Source organism: Rhinatrema bivittatum, chromosome 2, assembly GCF_901001135.1.
Source record: "Rhinatrema bivittatum chromosome 2, aRhiBiv1.1, whole genome shotgun sequence".
In the NCBI taxonomy this organism is placed as follows: Eukaryota; Metazoa; Chordata; class Amphibia; order Gymnophiona; family Rhinatrematidae; genus Rhinatrema; species Rhinatrema bivittatum.
Genome location: NC_042616.1, coordinates 65,866,345 through 65,886,071, shown reverse-complemented (window position 1 = coordinate 65,886,071; position 19,727 = coordinate 65,866,345). Strand labels below are relative to the sequence as shown.

Here is a 19,727-nt window from a genome sequence, read left to right as displayed (position 1 = left end):
CTTCAGATTTTGGCATCCAAGGCATGTGCCTATGCTGCCAGCGCCTATGCCTAATTTTTTAATGCATCGGGAGTTTTAAAAAATTAGCCTGTGGGTTAGGAAACTCAGCTTTTGTGCACTGGACTCTTTGGGAGCTAGCCAGCTAAATCTTCATGGGTAAAATTTTCTCCACTCTGACTGGCTAAATTTTGTGTGGGTAAATCATAGCCTCAGCCTGCACAAAATTAGATAAAAAGAGATGGTGCTGTGTCATTCCCAGGTGCAGTTAAAATATGGCCGGCCAACGCTGATATGCAGCATTGGGCAGCCAAATTTACCCGGATAGTAGGCCAACTCTCAGGCCGATGCAATAACCTGTGCATTAAAACTATGTGTATTTTACTTATTTATTTGAAATTTTTTCTATACTGCTTTCTATAATAGCACATGAAGCGGTTTACAAGTATCACATACATAATATTAAAAACATATAACAAAACATAAAATACAGTCGCAATACTCCCACACAACAAAAACATGCAATATTTTGACATCGTTTAAATGCCACAGTAGCCAGGTGCAGTCAGAAGGCAAGGTCTATGTTAATAATCAATTCTGATTCACATCATTCTAAGCATTGCCGTGATATTGGTATTCTAAGCTATATTGACCATGTTTTAATAAATAGGTCTTAAGTTTCTTTTTTAGTTATCATGTTTGTAACCATGCAAAAGAAGATGAGAATGTTATGGGAGTCTCTGTTTAGTGGACCCTTGGGCCGACCTGCTGGAGAATGGGAAAGGTGGACAATGTCTCTGTAGCAAAGCAGGCCGGGAGGCAGATGCTCGGGCAGGACGTAGATGCTCTTCACCCTGGAAGCTGGCACTCCTTGGGAGGAGCCCGTGGGAGCCCAACTGCTGGGACTTAAGAGAGTTGTGGATTAGGACAGGTAACTGGAACCAGACTCGTACAGTAGCAATACTGTACATGGGTTCGGGTTCTGGAACTAGGCAGGAACTGTAGCAGGATACGGGTACTGGAACAGGCAGGCACTATAGCAGGATACAAGAACTGGAACCAGGCAGGCACTGTAGCAGGATGCGGGTACTGGAACCAAGCAGGTACTGTAACAAGCAGGCAGGAACCAGGCAGGTACTGTAGCAGGATGCGGGTACTGGAACCAAGCAGGTACTGTAACAAGCAGGCAGGAACCAGGCAGGCACTGTAGCAGGATGCGGGGTACTGGAACCAAGCAGGTACTGTAACAAGCAGGCAGGAACCAGGCAGGTACTGTAGCAAGCAGGCAGGCAGGAACCAAGCAGGTACTGTAGCAGGCAGGCAGGAACCAGGCAGGTACTGTAGCAGGAATGGAGCGACGAAGCCAAGCAAGTCACTCTGAGGCACAGCGCAACAGGAAACCGGGAGGCTAACCCATTGCAAGGCAAAGACTGGATGGCCGCGGCCGGCTTATCAAGGCCGTGGCGTCTGACGTCAGGATTTGGGCGGAGTCACCACTGGCGGGAAACGGCCTAGAAAAGCGCCCAAGTGGCGCGCGCGCGCGCCTAAGTGCAAGGCATCTACGGAGGAGCTCGCAGTGGCGCAGCCCCAGCGAGAATGCCGCCATCCAGGCCGCAAACTAGGCCTCAGAGAACAGGAACAGATCCGGGAGCCTGGAGGTAAAGGTCTGGCCGCGGTGCTCGCGGCCAGGACTGCAACAGAGAACTGCGTTCCATAATTTTGGACCAGCTACTGAAAATGTACAATTTCTTGTTAAATCTAGCCTGGACAATTTTGGTGTCAAATATAGAGCAACATTTTTATATGCAGATCGTAATTGTCACAGAGACTATTATATATGTTGCGTCGGAGGTGGACCCTTGGGCCGAAGTGGGGTTGACGCAACCCGTAGGTAAGGACTTACGGGTCCCCACCATCGGCAGGTGGAGTTGGCTAAAGCTAGAGGCTGCTGGAGCTTCACCTATACCAGCCCTCATTCCCCTCGGGTTGAGTCTTTGGGTTCCGGGGCCAGCAGAACTTAGATGGGCCTCGAGGTTAGTTATTAACGAGAAGTGGTTCAGCACAGAGACAGCAGCCGGTAGGTGGTGTAGTTCTACCCTGGACTGGATTCGCTACAGGAACTCAGGCGCCAAAGAAACAACAGGTAACTGGAGGCGCTCAAGCAAAGAAAGGCCAAAGCCTTGTAAGTCCACGTCCAGAGGATATTTATTTATTATTTATTTATTATTTTTATATACCGACATTCGATCTCAATCGAGATATCACACCGGTTTACATTCAGGTACTGTGTAGGTATTTCTCTATCCCCAGAGGGCTTACAATCTAGGCGAGAGGAGGCGTCCCTGACAGGTTAAGATCAGAGACGGCGGCAAGTGGAGGTCGTGGCAAGCAATGTAGAATTCTGGACACAGAAAGATCTGTAGCGTAGTCAATCAAGGCAATGGTCAGGGCACGGAGAAGGCAGGCAGGCGTAGTCAATCAAGGCAATGGTCAGGGCACAAAGAAGGCAGGTGTAGTCAAGCATAGCTGATGTCTGGGGCTGGAGATAGGCTGAAGAGTAGTCAGGCATAGCAGAGGTCTGGGGCTGGAGATAGGCTGAAGAGTAGTCAGGTGTAGCAAAGGTCTGGGGTTGGAATAGGCTGAAGAGTAGTCATGTGTAGCAGAGGTCCAGGGCTGGAGATAGTCAGGCGCAGCAAAGGTCCGGGACTGGGGACGAGCTGAAAAGTAGTCAAACAAAGCAGAGTCGAAATCCAAAGAGTCAGTCCAACACATAGATGAGACAGGAACGAGGAACACAGGAACCGGGAGCCACAGGAATCAGGAACACGAAGTAGAGAGGAATCTCTATCAGCACCGAGTACTCGGAGTACGAGGAGACCTGTTGCAAAGGCAACGCTATGGCACGAGGCCTGAGCTTTTATACGCCGAAGAGTCTGACATCAGCATCTGAGGCTGCGGCCAGATTCCCGCCGCGGGCCCTTTAAAAGAACTAGCAATGCATGAGCATGCGCCTAGGGAGGGGCATGGTGCCGATGGTGGCGTCTCTCCACAGGCCACGCGGAGAGGCCCGAAGAGCAAGGACATCTTGGCTAGCAACACTGGGGACCGTGGCAGAGCCGGAGGCACCGAAAGTGACCCGAGGTCGGACCTGGTGACCCACCGCTGCCAGTGAAGAGGAACCAGGAGCTGGAGTCCGCATGAGAAGGTGAGAGGGTTGCGCCTCGGGTCTGTCGCGGGTGGCACGCGTAACAATATATTCACAAGGAGGCATTCAGCCAAGGATTGGATTCATTGTTTAGTAGATTAAATATCAATGTTAACACTTTATATTATATCTGAAAAACGACTGGTAGCCAATGCAGCGATGCATTATGATCTCTCTTTGCAGTATTAGTCAGAATATGGGCAGCAGCATTTTGGACAAGCTATGACAGCCATAAAGCATTCATTGGCATCCCCAAATACAATGAATTGCAATAATCAAGTTTGATCAAATTTAAGGTTTGAAGAACCAAATGAAAATCATGTGGTTCCAATAATGGTTTTAAATGCTTTAACAGTTATTTCTTGAAAAAAGAAGACTTTACAACTGAGGAAATCTGATGTTGTATCAAGAGCGGGGAAGCAAGGATTACCCCAATGTTCTTAGTTCTATACACAATTGGAATAGTGACACATTAAAAGTTAAAACTGTTGGAAAAGTGCTCAAAGAGTCATATATGCATTGATAAAAACATTATTTCAGTTTTGGAAATGTTTAGTGTTAATCTATTATGTGCCAGCCATGTTTGTACCTAGTTTAGGCATAAAAATATCAAAGATAAAGTATTTATCTATGATGATTTATAAGGTATAAAGAACTGGATAGCATCTATAAAGATTTTATAATTCACGTTGACATTCAAATATCAGGCACAGTGATGCTAGATAAATGTTGAAAAGGGTTGCTGAGAGCGCAGAGCCCTGCAGGACAGCGGATGTTATCTCTTTCCATTCAGACTGGAACTGTTCTAGCTGAATTTGTGGGTAAGCTGTATTAAAAATGAACTAAACCATTTCAGCACAGTTCCCGAGATACCTATAGTTTCCAATCGTAGCAGTATGGTATCATTGTCTAAGGTATCGAATGCAGCTTTTATATCTAAGAATACAATTATATAATCAATGTTGGAATCAAATCCTCAAATAATAGTGTCAAGGGAAGAAGGCAAGAATTTCAGTGCTGTGACCATGTCTGAAGCCGCGTTCATTTGGGATTAATATGGCATTATCATTTAAGTAATTGGTCAATTGATAAAATAGAACAGATTCTATAATTTTTGCTAGAAACGGTAAAGAAGAAATGAGTCTAAAATTGGCAAATTCAGTAGCATTACATGGCTGCTTTTTTGGAATTGGGATAACTAAAGCTCACTTTAGCAAGCTTGGTGAGGTCCCAGATTTGAGAGATAAATTCACGATTTGCATAATAAATTTAGAAACACCATTTTGCAACAGTTTTAATAGGGTAACTGAACAAGTATTCAATGGGTTAACGCAGCCCATTGTACTTTGACTTCTGGTGTTTTAATGATTGGCATTGGAAGATTGAAAATTCCTGAGTAATACTGGTGACTTTTTCTGAAAAAAAAAAAATACTAGCAATTTCGTTACAAGTACTTTGATTTTTGTTTATATTGGTGACATTCTTTGCAACTGTCAATGATCTAACAATGTGAAATAGTATTCCAGGATTCCCATAAGCTGCTTGGATTTGACTTGAATAATATGCCTTTTTTTATTTATCAATTGCCTTTCTACATTTTTGCAAATAGACCATAAAGCCTTCCTATCTTACAAGCATCGGGCTTTTCCTCCACCAACGCTCGAGTCCTCTTAATGTTTTCTTCATTGTTTTTAGAGATTCTGAATCCCATGGGGGCACTATTATGGAATTATGGACTTAACTGGAGCTAGGGAATTCATTACATTTATAACTGGATCATCCCATAAGGAGACAGTCTCATCAATATTATTTAATGGAAAGGAATCAAAGTCTCAATAGACACCACAGGATCAGCCTCTGGGCATTTATTGAAAGTTTTCTTGTCTTCATTTTGCAAAATGGTCTGCTTTGACTTTAACATGCAACTAAAGGAGATCAAATGATGGTCCGACTCAGGTATACATTTGTTTTCAATTCTTATCAAGGAGGGTGAAATACAAGACATATTAACAAAACAAGATCTCGAGTGTGCCCATGTTTGTGTGTAGAACCAGTTATTATTTGTTCCCACCCTAGACCACACATATAATCTAATAGAGTTAAAAGAGGTGGAGGTTAAAATTGCTAGCAATTATACTATTAGAGGTGTCAATGGATAAAGTTGGAAAGGTGTCAATTATAGGAGAAAGATCAGTATACAATAGCGCCGGTGGACAATAAACTACACAAACATTAATTAAAGAAGTCAAAATCAGTAACACCACATATGATTTTTCTATATTAAGAATTTTTGTCGAAGGGCAACGTCGAGTTAATGATTGCAAGGAGAACTCCGCCTTGCCGATTTGGCCTTGGCTGGGAAAAGGCTACATAACATGGGGGACAAGTTTGGTTCAAGACAACATTATCTGACTCTAGAAGGCATGATTCAGAAATTAGGAAACAATCAGGTTTGGAATCCATAATTAGATCATAAATTATTGGTACTTTCTTTTTGACAGACTGCGCATTTAATACTGACAAAGAAAAAGTAGATGGGATTACTTTTAACTTGACATAGGTGATGAGTAGCATACTTAACTAACTTCTGAGGTTTACATTCAAGGTCGTCATAATGACCACACTGCAAATCAGCGCATGGTTTCTTGAGGTGCAGGTTACATTTTTTTTCTAACTTCCAATGCAGTAAGCTAATCCTATGCTAATGCATCAAGAGTTAAAAAAAAGGGTGCAGACTGGAAAATGTGCATTCAGCACATGATGAATGCACATTTTAAACCTGGGCACTGTTCCTTTAAGAGCAGAGGTGGGACAGGCAGGAGAAAGCCATGGTCTGGCCTGCCTGAGTGTGACCGGGAGGGGAGGAGAGAACTGCTGAAATGAGAAAAAGGAGGCAGCTAGTCCCTGAGAGCAGAAGTAAAGAAATAAAAAAAGAAATGCAACAACTGCAGGGACAAGAGGTATGGCACTTTTGGAGGGGGGGGGGGGTGGTGGTGCTGGGAAGGCCACAGTGAGACTGGGAGAAAAAAATAAACAAAACAAAACAAAAATCCTAAAACCGCAGCAACAGGAAGCTGCGGTGTGGTTGTGAGGCCTCTTCCACTCCCTCTTGCCACTTCTGTCACATGCGCTAGAAACCTTACTCCATTTCTGAATGGGAGTAAAATTTCCAGTGCTAGGAAAATGTGAGCTAAGCCAGGACACCTCTCTGCATGGTTGGAGTACTACTCAATGCCCTCATTTGCATGGGATTTCTATGTGAGGCTGTTAAGACAAGTGCACACTCCTTGTGCATCAACAGTAAGGTTCATGCACATAAAAGGCATGCACAACTGTGTGTAAAACTGTTCCTTCAGCTGAGCACACCGTATTGCATCAGCCTATCTGGTTGGCCAACTAGCAGGCTTTAGCAGGCCTCTAGTTAACCTGGATGACTTTGTCCATTTAATTTCGGACCAGATATTCAATCTGACCGTATTTGGGTTGAATTTCAGAATGTGTATAACCGGACAAAGCTGTCCATTAATTTTGTTTGGATATAGATGGGCAAATATTGGCCTCTACACATTTAGTTTTGGCTTGAAATATTAAAGATCTTCTAGCATTATATAACAGAGCAAATCTATTGGCAGGTTGTATATTTTTTTCCTAGGAATCATTTGAGAAATTTATTGGAAAATTGGTTCTTACCTGCTAATTTTCATTCCTGGAATACCACAGATCAGTCCAGACAAGTGGGTTTTGCATCCCTACCAGCAGATGGAGGCAGAGAAACGTTTTTTGGACACTTCTACTTAACTGAGAGTGCCACCTGCAGTCCTTCAGTATTGACTTGTACACAAGCCAAGATGAACCCTTTAACTTAACTCCCCTTCTAACGCGAGCAGGGAAACAAAAAGTTGGAACTCCTGAGCTGGAACTCTCACCCCTGACAAAACACCTTGAAAACCGTAAACTAAAACTCTTCTGCAAGTATATACAACCAGCAGTAATACAGGTCTTTCAAAATTAAAGGGGATGGGCCTGTGGATTGATCTGTGGTATTCCTGGAATGAAAATTAGCAGGTAAGAACAATTTTCCTTCCCTGCAGAAGATTAGTCCAGACAAGTGGGATGTACCCAACCCCCCTACACTGGGCAGGATACGAATCACCAGCTCGCAACACCCCTTCACCAAACGTAGCTTCTTCAGGCACCCGATCATCCAATCGGTAATGTTTGGTAAAAGTAAGAAGCAAAGACTATGTTGCCGCACGATAAATTTCCTTACGAAGATATTAACAGACACTCCACCCAGGAAGCTCCTTACGCTCTAGAAGAAAGTGCCTGCAGTCCTCCTAGAATAGTCCGACCTTTACAGATAAAGCCAACGCGCCACTGAGGCCTTAGAGGCTTTTGCACCCTTCTTTGCCCCACTAAATAAGACAAAGAGATGATCCATCGTTAAAAACAGGCGAATGTCACCTATATAAAAAACTGAACTGAGTATCTTATTATTTTAGTCATAATTAAATATTAAATTAAAACAGTATTCACATATGATTATCTCATTAATCAGACAAATAGTAACCCCAATCCACTTATCATTTAGAATATATTATTGAACTATGTAACCGTATAATATTGGCACCCTATGGATAACTTAGAAACTGACCAAACCTATTTCATGCCTATATGTAAACCATTGGGATGGTACACCATTGAGCGACGGTATAGAAAAGCTTTTAAATAAAATAAATAAATAAAAAAACTGTTAGTGACTTTAAGATAATGCACAGAGCCCAACATAATCCAAATAAGTGCAGTTCTCTCGCATTTGTCATCTCCACCGTCAAATGTTGAAAGTCGGGAAGCTCCACCGTTTGATTAAGATGAAAGGAGGAGGTGACTTTTAGCAAAAAGGAAGGGACCATGTGTAATGAGATCCCCATCATCCGTAATCTGCAGAAAAGGATCCCTACATGACAAAGCCTGTAGCTCTGAAATGTGTCTGGCCGAACAAATCACAACCAGGAAGACTGTCTTATAATGTAAGATCCTTCACAGAAGCCTGAGGCAAAGGCTCAACATGCATAACACTTGCAGAACTAAATTAGGGTTCCAAGCTGGACACATCCTGCAGACCAGAAGACACTGTTATAACCGTCGGTCACAGACGGCTGCGACCGATTCAACTCACGACATGTGTTGGTCTGCTCTCCTCTCCGGGTCAGCTTGCGGCTGGGGCTAGCTGCTACCGCTGCATACCTCCTGGTTCCCAGGGCTCCTCGTGGTGGCCAGGACGCCGCCGCCACCCATGCCGACTCCGGGCCTTCCTAGGTGCGTGTGCGCACCACCAGGCCTCCCTTTGAAGGCCCAATGGTGGGAACCTTAGGGGCGTCTCCGACTGATGACATGACAAGGTTGAGATTCTTAAGGACCTCGTTTGCCCCTTGCTAGCTGACTTTGCAACAAATTCCTTCACCTAGTGCTCGCTCCGTCTCCTCGGACCTGTGGTTCCTGCATCGGATCTGCCTGTGGCTCTGAACTCTAGCTTAAGTACCCGCTCCTCAGGGGCCTGCTTGCGCCCCAGTTGGAGACCCTGTCTCCAGGTTTCCCTGCTCATCGGGTTAGCCCTGCGCCTTCCATAGACCCTGCCTGCCAGCTTCCCTGCTTCTCAGGGTTGCCCCTCGGACCACCTTCCTGCTTTGGAGACTGCACTCTGTGCTTCACCGCTCCTCGGGGCAGTGCCTACGTTCTACACTTATGACTGTACTCCGTGCTTCCTCGCTCCTCGGGGCAGTGCCTATGTTCTAATTAGTGACTGTACTCCGTGCTTCCCCGCTCCTCGAGGCAGTGCCTTATTCTCTACCAGAGATTCCATCATGCGCAGCCCCGCTCCTCGGGACGGCTTACGTCACTGCTTCGGAGATTCGACTCGGGCTTCCCCGCTCCTCGGGTCAGCCTACGTCATCACACCAGAGCCTCGCTCGCTACTCGCTCGCTTCTCGGGTCAGTCTCTGCTGTATTCCTCCTGAGGTTCCTGTCTCGCACTCCCTGCTCCTTGGAGACAGCCTAGCGCTCCTCTTTCGGAGGCTCCTGCTCTGGCACTTGCATCTCCAGTCCTGCTTGAGTACTGTGGGTTCCCTCCAAACTGTGTCTCCTAATCGCTCCTCGAGACACCTCACGGTATCCTCTCTACAAGCTCCTGCGATCATGTGGTGGTGATGCAGGACGCCCTATCTCTCTGCCACTACTACCTGACCTCCTGCTACAGTTGGCCTCGCCTCCCAATGGTGAGGACCTGTGAGGCTCCTCCCCACAGGTGGTATCAACCCTCACCTCGGGCCAAGGGTTCACGAAACCCACGAATCCTAACAGACAAAAATGCTGTGCCCCCTTCAAACACGAATAATGTCTGAATGCAAAGCAATTGTCCTTCCCTGAATCTGATGAAACAAGAGGGTAGGTTGTCTAAGAAAGCCGTGTAGACAACAAAAATGGGTTAGACACCAGGAAAAGTCCAAACGGTTCTTTATTTGAGTGGAGACAAATTTGATACAATCGCCCGACTCAGGCCGAGTTTCGCCCACTTGGGGCTGCCTCAGGGGCTGTATGCAGATTTTCTCTAAATAAAATCGTATTCTTATATTACACTTCAAATGTCTGAAAGTTGTGTTTGCAATGTAAGTATACACGGTCTCCGCTCAGTGCATAGAAACTTAGGTTTCTATGCACTGAGCGGAGACCGATCTGCCCCACCTTGTCCGAATGAGATCCATGTCTTCTGAGGATAACTCTCATTCCCACAGATCTAACTGCTGCCTGCTAGGGTAGTCTGACTGCACATTGTCTATTCATAGAAACACAGAAATGACGGCAGAAGAAGACCAAAAGGCCCATCCAGTTTGCCCAGCAAGCTTTCACACTTTTTTTTTCTCATACTTATCTGATACTCTTGGCCCTTATTAGTAACTTTTTGGTTCTAGTTACCTTCCACCCCCGCCATTGATGTAGAGAGCAGTGCTGGAGCTGCATCTAAGTGAACTATCTAGCTTAATTGGTTAGGGGTAGTAACTGCTGCAATAAGCAAGCTACTCCCACGCTTATTTGTTTACCCAGCCTGTGCCATTCAGTCCTTGTTGATTGTTGTCTGAATATAATTCCTCTTTTCTTTATTCCCCCCTGCCGTTGAAGCAGTTAGTTGTGCTGGATATGTATTCCAAGTGAAGTATCAGGCTTAATTGATTCGGAGTAGTAGCCGCCGTAACAAGCAAGCTACACCCATAATTATTTGTTTACCCAGACTATGTAATTCAGTCCTTGTTGGTTGTTGTCTGAATATAAATCCTCTTTTCCTCTTTCCCCCCTGCCGTTGAAGCAGAGAGCTATGCTGGATATGCATTGAAAGTGAAGTATCAGACTTATTTGGTTTGGGATAGTAACTGCCGCAACAAGCAAGCTACTCCCCAGTTTTTTGTGAATGCAAATCCTTTTTACCATATTTCCTCTTGCCGTTGAAGCATAGAGCAATGCTGGAGTCGCATTGACAGTGAGTATGTTTATTGAATAAGGGTATTAATCTCCAGGTAGTAGCTATCATTCCCGCAAGCTATCCCCATGCCTCTTCTCTTCATTCACATCCTCTAGACTTTATGGATCCACAGTATTTATCCCACGTCCCTTTGAAGTCCTTCACAGTTTTGGTCTTCATCACTTCCTCTGGAAGGGGTTCCAGGCATCCACCACCCTCTCCATGAAGAAATACTTCCTGACATTGGTTCTGAGTCTTCCTCCCTGGAGTTTCAAATTGTGACCCCAGCCACATGGGATACTGTTACTCCTGCCAGATACTGTTCCACCCAGACAAAAAGTTCCTGGGCCTCCTGAGCTACCCAGCAGCTCTTCATCCTACCCTAATGATTGATATACGCCACCATTGCTGCATTGTCTGAGAAGACTCTCACTGACAGTCCTCAGATCTGCAGGAGAAAGGAAGCCAATACTCTGTTAACTGCTCTCATTTCTAAGTGATTGATAGACCAGGACACTTCCCTTGCTTAACACCAGCTTTGAACTGTCTGCCCTTGACAAACAGCCCCCCCCCCCCAGCCTTGAGGCTGGCATCTATGGTCACTACCACCCAGTCTGGAAACTCCAGGTTGTGATAAGACAGCCACCATGAGAGACTGGACCTGAAGTAAAACTCCTCTGAGAACGGATTCCAACAAAACAGAAGAGCTCGCTGCTGAGGCTGCATGTGAACAAATGCCCACGGAACTAATTCCAGTATAGAAGCCATAGAAAACAGGACCTGAAAATAATCCCAGACTCTGGGCACTGAAAGGCAGAGTAGACGAAGCACCTAAGACTGTAACTTGGTCACCCTCTCCGAGGTACAGAACACCTTGCCCAACAAGGTATAAAAATACGCCCTCAGGAATTCCAGTGACTGGAACCAAACCAAATTACTCCTCACTAGGTTAGCTTCCCAGCTTAGGGACCACAACATTCTCAGAACCCTACGAATCAAGTGATGGCACTCCAATTCTGACTTCACCTGGAGGAGCCAGTCATCCAAGTACGGATGAACTAGCACACCTTCCCTTCTTAGCACTGCTGCTGCCACTACCATCACCTTTATGAAGGTCCTCGGCGCAGTTGCTAAGCCAAATTGGAACTGAAAATGCTTGCCTAGCATCACAAACCACATGAACATCTGATGCCAGATACTCCCCTTTGAAAACACCTGCTATCATTGTGTGCAATGTTTCCATATGAAAATGTGGCACTCACAGCGCTATATTGACCTTCTACAGATCCAGAATAGGCCAAAAGGTGCCTTCCTTCTTTAGAACCGAGTACCTTACCTGGCCCTGTTCCCAAGTTAGAATTGGCCCTATTGCTTCTAGGCATCGCAAGCACTGCAACTGTTGCGGTCTCGGTCGCCACCGTGGCGTCCGAGGCCTTACCTGCTCCTCGGGTCCCGGAGAGCTGCCGCGCTCCGCGGATTCGGGTCCTCAGCCCCTGCTTTCTCCCGCGTTCCGCAGACTCGGGACCTCTGCCGCTGCTTCCTCTTGCCGCTCCGACCCCCCCGCGGCCCTACGGGGCCTTCGGACGCCATGCGCCAGCTCCCTCACGGCCGCCGGCGTTCTCTCGCGGCTAGCCCCGCCCCCAGGCGCGCGCGCGCGGCTGATCTCCGTTTTAAAGGGACCAGCGCGGGAAAACTCGGCTCCTCCCGTTTCTGACGTCAGACGCTGCTGGGCTATTTAAGCCCTGCAGTTCCTAGCCTTCCTTGCCTTGCAACGAGGTTCCCTACTTCTGGTAGCTCTGAGTTGCGTTCCTGGATTGCCTGTTTCCTGCCTGACTCCGCTCTGCCTGACTCCGCTTGCCTGTCTCCTGCCTTGACCTCGGATAGCTTGACCACGCTTGTCTTCAGCCTGCCTTGACTCCGGTCCGTGACTTCGACTCCTGTTGTCTTCAGCCTGCCTTGACTCCGGTCCGTGACTTCGACTCCTGTTGTCTTCAGCCTGCCTTGACTCCGGTCCGTGACTTCGTCTCCTGTTGTCTTCAGCCTGCCTTGACCCCGGTTCGTGACCCGACCACTGCTTGCTCGCCGCCTGCCCAGACTCCAGTTCGGATTCCACTCCTGGGTTTCTTCGTTCTCGCCTAAGTCCCAGCGGTCCGGGTCCCTACGGGCTCCTCCTGGGGGGACCTCGGGCTTCCAGGGCGAAGACTCCTAAGTCCTAGCAACCCGGGCTCCCACAGCTCCTCTGGAGGAGTCACGGGTTTCCAGGTGAAGCTCCAATTGCCCAGTGGGAGTTCTGCCTACCGACTGTTCCTTCGGGTCGGTCGGCCTAAGGATCCACATCCGGATTGTCTCCATCGCAACAGTTTGCAAGGCCATGGATCCGGCAGACCTCGCCGGGCTACAGGTCATCCCGGGTTTGGCCCAGCGGCTGGTTCAGCAACAGCAAGTCCTGGACTCCCTGGCTGCTACAGTAGAGCGGCTGGCGTCTCGCATGGATACCGAGCCGTCCGCTCCTGTTCCGGTACCAGCACCCGTTCCTGCACCACTGGTAACCCTCCAGTCCCCTACGCAGCTCCCTGCACCCTCTCGCTATGCCGGGGATGCCAAGGCATGTTGAGGGTTCTTAAACCAATGTTATGTGCGCTTTGCATTACTGCCCAACCAGTTCCCTACTGATGGCACCAAGGTGGCGTACATTTTTGCCCTTCTGGACGGACGGGCCCTGAATTGGGCTTCCCCCATGTGGGAGAACAATGATCCTGCCTTGGGGGATCTGAACCGTTTTGTGGAAGAATTCAAAGCGGCCTTTGATGAGCCAGCGCGCCAGGCCTCCGCTACTTCTGAGTTACTCCAGCTCCGGCAGGGATCACGGACTTTGGCGGACTACGCGTTGGATTTTCGCACCCTCGCCCACGAGGTAGGCTGGCAGGATGAGGCTCTCCGGGGCGTGTTCCTGGAGGGTTTAGCCGGTCGTATTAAGGACGAGCTAGCGGCTCGGGATCTGCCGGAGACCCTGAGTTCCCTGATTGACGTGGCGGGTCGTATTGATCGGCGTTTGCAGCAGAGGGCGAAAGAGGGGCGCCCGTTCCGACGCTCGACGTCCGTGACTCCCAGGTTCTCGAATTCAAGTTCGGGGTCACGAGGAACTGCACCTGCACCAGCAACTGCCTCTGACGAGCCCATGCAAGTGGGCCGTTCGTCTTTGTCACCCGAAGAAAGACAGCGACGCCGGGACTTGAGGCTGTGCTTGTACTGTGGCGGAAAGGGCCACTACCTTGCACAGTGTAAAGAACGGGCGGAAAACTCCCGCGCCTAGGTGTAAGGGAGGAGTGTCCCCTAGGCTGCCTGAGCCCTGCTCCTCAATGTACTATACCGGTAACCTTGGAATATCCTGGCGGTTCCTTCCTCACGCAAGCCCTAGTTGACTCCGGGGCTGGAGGCAACTTCATTACTAAAGATTTGGTGCAACAGCTGAATCTCCCTACGCGATCCAGGACTCCTGCCTTGCGGATAACCTCCATTCAGGGGACCCCCTTGTCGGGGTGCATCTCCTCCGAGACCGTACCGTTGATTTTGCAGACGGGCGTATTACACACAGAGGAGATTTCGTTGCTTGTGTTGGAGAGAGCTGTTCATCCGGTGGTTCTTGGGTTACCCTGGCTTCAGAACCATTCTCCTGTGATTCGCTGGAAGGATTTTCAGATTACCCAGTGGAGTTCTGAGTGTTTCCAATCCTGCCTCCAAGCGAAAAGATTCCAACGAATTCCGCTGGCTTACACCTCGCCGGTATTACCGGCTCCGTATGCTGACTTTTTGGACGTCTTTTCCAAGGAAAAAGCAGAATTGTTACCGCAACACCGACCTTTTGACTGTGCGATAGAGTTGCTTCCAGGGACTACACCCCCCCGAGGACGAGTCTATCCCTTGTCTCAGCCTGAGACCCGGGCTATGTCCGAATACATCACCGAGAATCTGGCCAAGGGCTTCATACGCCCTTCCAAGTCTCCCGCCGGAGCAGGTTTCTTTTTTGTTGCAAAAAAGGATGGAGCCTTGCGGCCTTGCATTGATTACCGTGGGCTCAATGCTATCACTAAGAAGAACCGGTATCCGCTTCCTCTCATTCCGGAATTGTTGGACAGACTCCAAGGAGCCCAAATCTTCACTAAATTGGACCTCCGCGGCGCATACAATCTGGTCCGAATCCGTCCCGGGGACGAATGGAAGACGGCGTTCAACACCCGGGACGGTCATTATGAATACCTAGTGATGCCGTTTGGACTGTGCAACGCTCCCGCTGTATTCCAGCACTTGATGAATGAGATTCTGCGTGATTTGTTGCACTCCTGCGTGATCGTCTATCTGGATGACGTTCTCATACACTCCCCGGATCTTGCCTCCCATCGGCAACATGTGAGACAAGTACTCCAGATCTTACGAGACCACCATTTGTATGCTAAGTTCGAAAAATGTCTCTTTGAGCAAGAGTCATTACCCTTCCTTGGGTATATAGTGTCCTCTACTGGTTTCCGGATGGACCCCAGCAAGGTTTCCGCCATCAGGAAGTGGCCCCGACCCGAGGGGCTAAAAGCATTGCAACGTTTCTTGGGGTTTGCTAACTTCTATAGACACTTTATTCCCCAGTACTCTCGCTTGGTGGCACCTCTAACCGCGCTAACTCGGAAAGGAGCAAACACCCGCCATTGGCCTGAGGGAGCTTGTGCGGCTTTCGAACAATTAAAGAAGGCGTTCCTCCACGATACTTGTTTACGGCACCCGGATCCAACACGGCCATTCTTTGTCGAAGTCGATGCCTCTAACATCGCTGTGGGAGCGGTCCTCTCGCAAGTCTCTAACTCTGGACATCTCCTACCCTGCTCCTACTTTTCCAAGAAATTCTTGTCTGCCGAGTGCAATTACGGCATTGGGGATAAGGAGTTGTTGGCGGTCAAACTTGCACTGGAGGAGTGGAGACAATGGTTGGAGGGCTCCCTTCATCCGGTTACAATTTATACAGATCATAAGAACCTGGAGTTCCTCAACCAGGCCCAACGCCTTAATCCTCGACAAGCCCGTTGGTCCCTCTTCTTTAACCGTTTCAATTTCATACTGAAGTACCGGCCCGCCTTGAAGAATATACGGGCTGACGCGCTCTCCCGTTATGAAATGCAGGAGGAGAAGGAAGACCTCCCACAACACATTATTGATCCCGCTAAAATCCAGTTAGCCAGCACCACAGTTTCCACCCTAGGACGAGTGGTGGTTTCCCACAAAGACCGCAGAAGAGTCTTAGCTTGGGGCCACGACTCTCTTTCTGGGGGTCACGCCGGCAGGGAGAGGACGCTCGATCTGCTTAGCCGATATTACTGGTGGCCTCGAATGCGACAAGATGTCCGAGTATATGTCGACTCATGTCCAGTATGTGCCCGACAGAAACCGCCTAGTGGGCGGCCCTGGGGGCTCCTGCAGCCGCTGCCTATTCCCGTGGAACCCTGGTCCCACATAGCCATGGACTTTGTAGTGGATCTGCCCCCATCAGACGGTAATACGGTGATTTGGGTAACCGTAGACCGTTTTTCTAAGATGATTCGCCTGGTACCTTTGCCTAAGCTGCCCTCTGCACCTGAACTCGCTCTTCTGTTTACTCTCCACGTCTTCCGGGCTCATGGACTACCACAGAGTATCGTATCGGATCGAGGGCCACAGTTTACAGCTCGTTTTTGGCGTGCCCTTTGCAGGAAATTTGGGGTCCAATTAAATTTGTCCACGGCCTTTCACCCCCAGACTAATGGCCAGACAGAGCGCACGAACCGCACTCTTAAACTTTCCTCCGCAGTTTCATTTCCGAAAAGGGAAACAACTGGGTTTCTCTCCTGCCTTGGGCAGAGTTCGCCTACAACAATCACACCCATTCTGCCACAGGACGAACCCCTTTCCAGATCGTCTATGGACGTCACCCAAGACCACCATTGCCGCTTCCTATTTCTATTCCATCGCCTGCTGCCTTAACCACAGCATGTCAAGTGCATCATCTCTGGAAGGGGATTCAACTCAAACTGACCACGGCAGCAAGAAAGTCCCAGCAGTATACCAACCGTCTTCGACGACCAGCACCAGTTTTTCTGCCAGGTACCAAGGTGTGGTTAAGCACTCGGAATCTCCAGCTACCTAACCGCTCTCGTAAGTTGGCTCCTCGATACTGCGGCCCTTTTCAAGTTGCAGAGCGTATTGGTACAGTATCCTACAGACTTCGTCTTCCGTCATCACTTCGCATCCATAACGTGTTCCACGTATCTTTGCTGAAACCGGTGGTACTGTCCCGGTACCACCATCCTTCCACTGATGCACTATCATCTCCTACGTCTACGGAGACTACGTATCAGGTACGAGAAGTCTTGGACGTTCGCTTCCATGCCCGTCGCTGGGAGTACCTGCTGGCATGGGAGGGGTGCGGTTCCGAGGAGGACTCTTGGGAACCCGCTCGGAACATCTTGGACAAATCATTGCTAACTCAATTTCATCTGGACCATCCCGGGAAGCCTGGCCCTCAGCGGAGGGGGCGTAAGAGGGGGGGTACTGTTGCGGTCTCGGTCGCCACCGTGGCGTCCGAGGCCTTACCTGCTCCTCGGGTCCCGGAGAGCTGCCGCGCTCCGCGGATTCGGGTCCTCAGCCCCTGCTTTCTCCCGCGTTCCGCGGACTCGGGACCTCTGCCGCTGCTTCCTCTTGCCGCTCCGACCCCCCCGCGGCCCTACGGGGCCTTCGGACGCCATGCGCCAGCTCCCTCACGGCCGCCGGGGTTCTCTCGCGGCTAGCTCCGCCCCCAGGCGCGCGCGCGCGCGGCTGATCTCCGTTTTTAAAGGGACCAGCGCGGGAAAACTCGGCTCCTCCCGTTTCTGACGTCAGACGCTGCTGGGCTATTTAAGCCCTGCAGTTCCTAGCCTTCCTTGCCTTGCAACGAGGTTCCCTACTTCTGGTAGCTCTGAGTTGCGTTCCTGGATTGCCTGTTTCCTGCCTGACTCCGCTCTGCCTGACTCCGCTTGCCTGTCTCCTGCCTTGACCTCGGATAGCTTGACCATGCTTGTCTTCAGCCTGCCTTGACTCCGGTCCGTGACTTCGACTCCTGTTGTCTTCAGCCTGCCTTGACTCCGGTCCGTGACTTCGACTCCTGTTGTCTTCAGCCTGCCTTGACTCCGGTTCGTGACCCGACCACTGCTTGCTCGCCGCCTGCCCAGACTCCAGTCCGGATTCCACTCCTGGGTTTCTTCGTTCTCGCCTAAGTCCCAGCGGTCCGGGTCCCTACGGGCTCCTCCTGGGGGGACCTCGGGCTTCCAGGGCGAAGACTCCTAAGTCCTAGCAACCCGGGCTCCCACAGCTCCTCTGGAGGAGTCACGGGTTTCCAGGTGAAGCTCCAATTGCCCAGTGGGAGTTCTGCCTACCGACTGTTCCTTCGGGTCGGTCGGCCTAAGGATCCACATCCGGATTGTCTCCATCGCAACAGCAACGTATCCCGCAACGCTTTCCTTTTTGAATGCGGCATGTATAATGGGACACTACACAGGCCTCTCTGATTGGGTGTGAAAATTCTAATGCATAGCCATCTCTTTTTTTTTTTGTTCAAATCTTTTTATTGAAAATTGTAAGAACAAAATCACAACTTAAAATACAAACCAAACTTAAGACAAGTTCAAAGACAAAAATAACAAACGGTACACAACAAAACAAAACAAAGCAAGGAAGCAGGGCCTCTGATCAAATACTAGTAGGACTTATCATGAAAGTAGACACTTATATAGTAACAAGTTGTGCAATAGCAAATAACTCAAGAAATAGAAAAAAAAAAGTCACTGAGCAGTTTCCACACCTATGTCCATTGGGCCAGCCACCAGTATTTCACAGCCACAGCTTTTTCATATTTACAATAAAGATAGAATTCCACCAAAAGTATTCATTCAATGACTCACGTGCTTCTAGTTAGACATGCTGATATGTATAGTGACAACATGGAAAAAAAATCCAATAGTTTACGGTGAGGCAAGGAAAGAGAAAAGGGCAGGGCCACGCCTCGGAGAGTAACGATACGATAAGAGAGAGGAACAGTCAAATGTAAAACCTGAGAAATAATACCCCATACCTTTTGACAAAAAGAAAAAACTGTGGGATAAAAAAATAACATATGAGACAAGGTGGCTTTAGGAGAGGAGCAGGACCAACAATTATGAGAAGGTAATAAGCCTGCCCTAAAAAGTTTCCAAAGGGTCCAAACCGCCTTTGAGAAATAAAATAAGAAGACTGTGTAATACTGGAAGAAAGGTGACATGTATAGTAGAACACCAAAAGAAACCCCAGTCTATATCCTCCACCAGACAATTAGCCTCTGAAAGCCACAAATTCTGTAAACCAGTCAATCTGGGAAAAAGGGAATCCTTCAGGGATTTATAGATACTAGAATCTAAATGCCCCAGAAGATCAAAATCCCGGTAGAAGATATACAAAGATGGGTAAGCACAAAAATGGAACTGAGATAATAAGGAAGTGGACACACAGTGATGAAGCTGTAAACAGGCATAAAACTGAGAGCTGGGTAGAGAAAACATGGTTTGCAACTCAGAGAAAGAAAGAAGGGCATTATCTCATACCAGGGAGGAAAGAAACCAAATTCCACAGCGCTGCTATCAACTCCATCTGATAGTATGACCGTCAATAGAAATGGAGGAGTGGTACCAAAAAGGAGCGAACCAAGAGAATTTCCAGAGAGGAGCTGAAGAGGGCTTCAAATGCTCAAAGTCGATAAAGGCCCGATGCATTGAGCATAAAATTGGATGAGACTTAAGAATACCAGGAGATGATGTCCCTGGGACCCCTTCCAATGGAAAAGGAAACAGAAGCGCTCTCTATATGGGTAACCAACATGGAATATTAGAAAGAGAAAGAGGATGCCCTAACCAATAATAGCCTTGTTGTAATATGAATGCTTGATGGTAACTGTAAAAATCTGGAAAACTGACAACTCAGCTTTTA

General features: G+C 48.4%; 1 protein-coding gene across 5 annotated transcripts in view; it reads right to left on the bottom strand.

Annotated features, from left to right (window-relative positions):
* ALS2CL (ALS2 C-terminal like) overlaps positions 1 to 19,727 on the bottom strand; it is a 297,669-nt gene that overhangs the window by 2,845 nt on the left and 275,097 nt on the right. For 4 of the 5 annotated variants that reach the window (XM_029588272.1, XM_029588276.1, XM_029588274.1 and 1 more), the window contains one exon: positions 2,592 to 2,714. The exons of the other annotated variant lie outside the window; for it this stretch is intronic. In XM_029588272.1, the coding sequence (XP_029444132.1) occupies positions 2,604 to 2,714 (111 nt within the window). In that variant the 3' untranslated portion in view covers positions 2,592 to 2,603. Of the gene's footprint in view, positions 1 to 2,591; positions 2,715 to 19,727 lie in introns of those variants that run through there. 5 annotated transcript variants of the gene reach the window in all.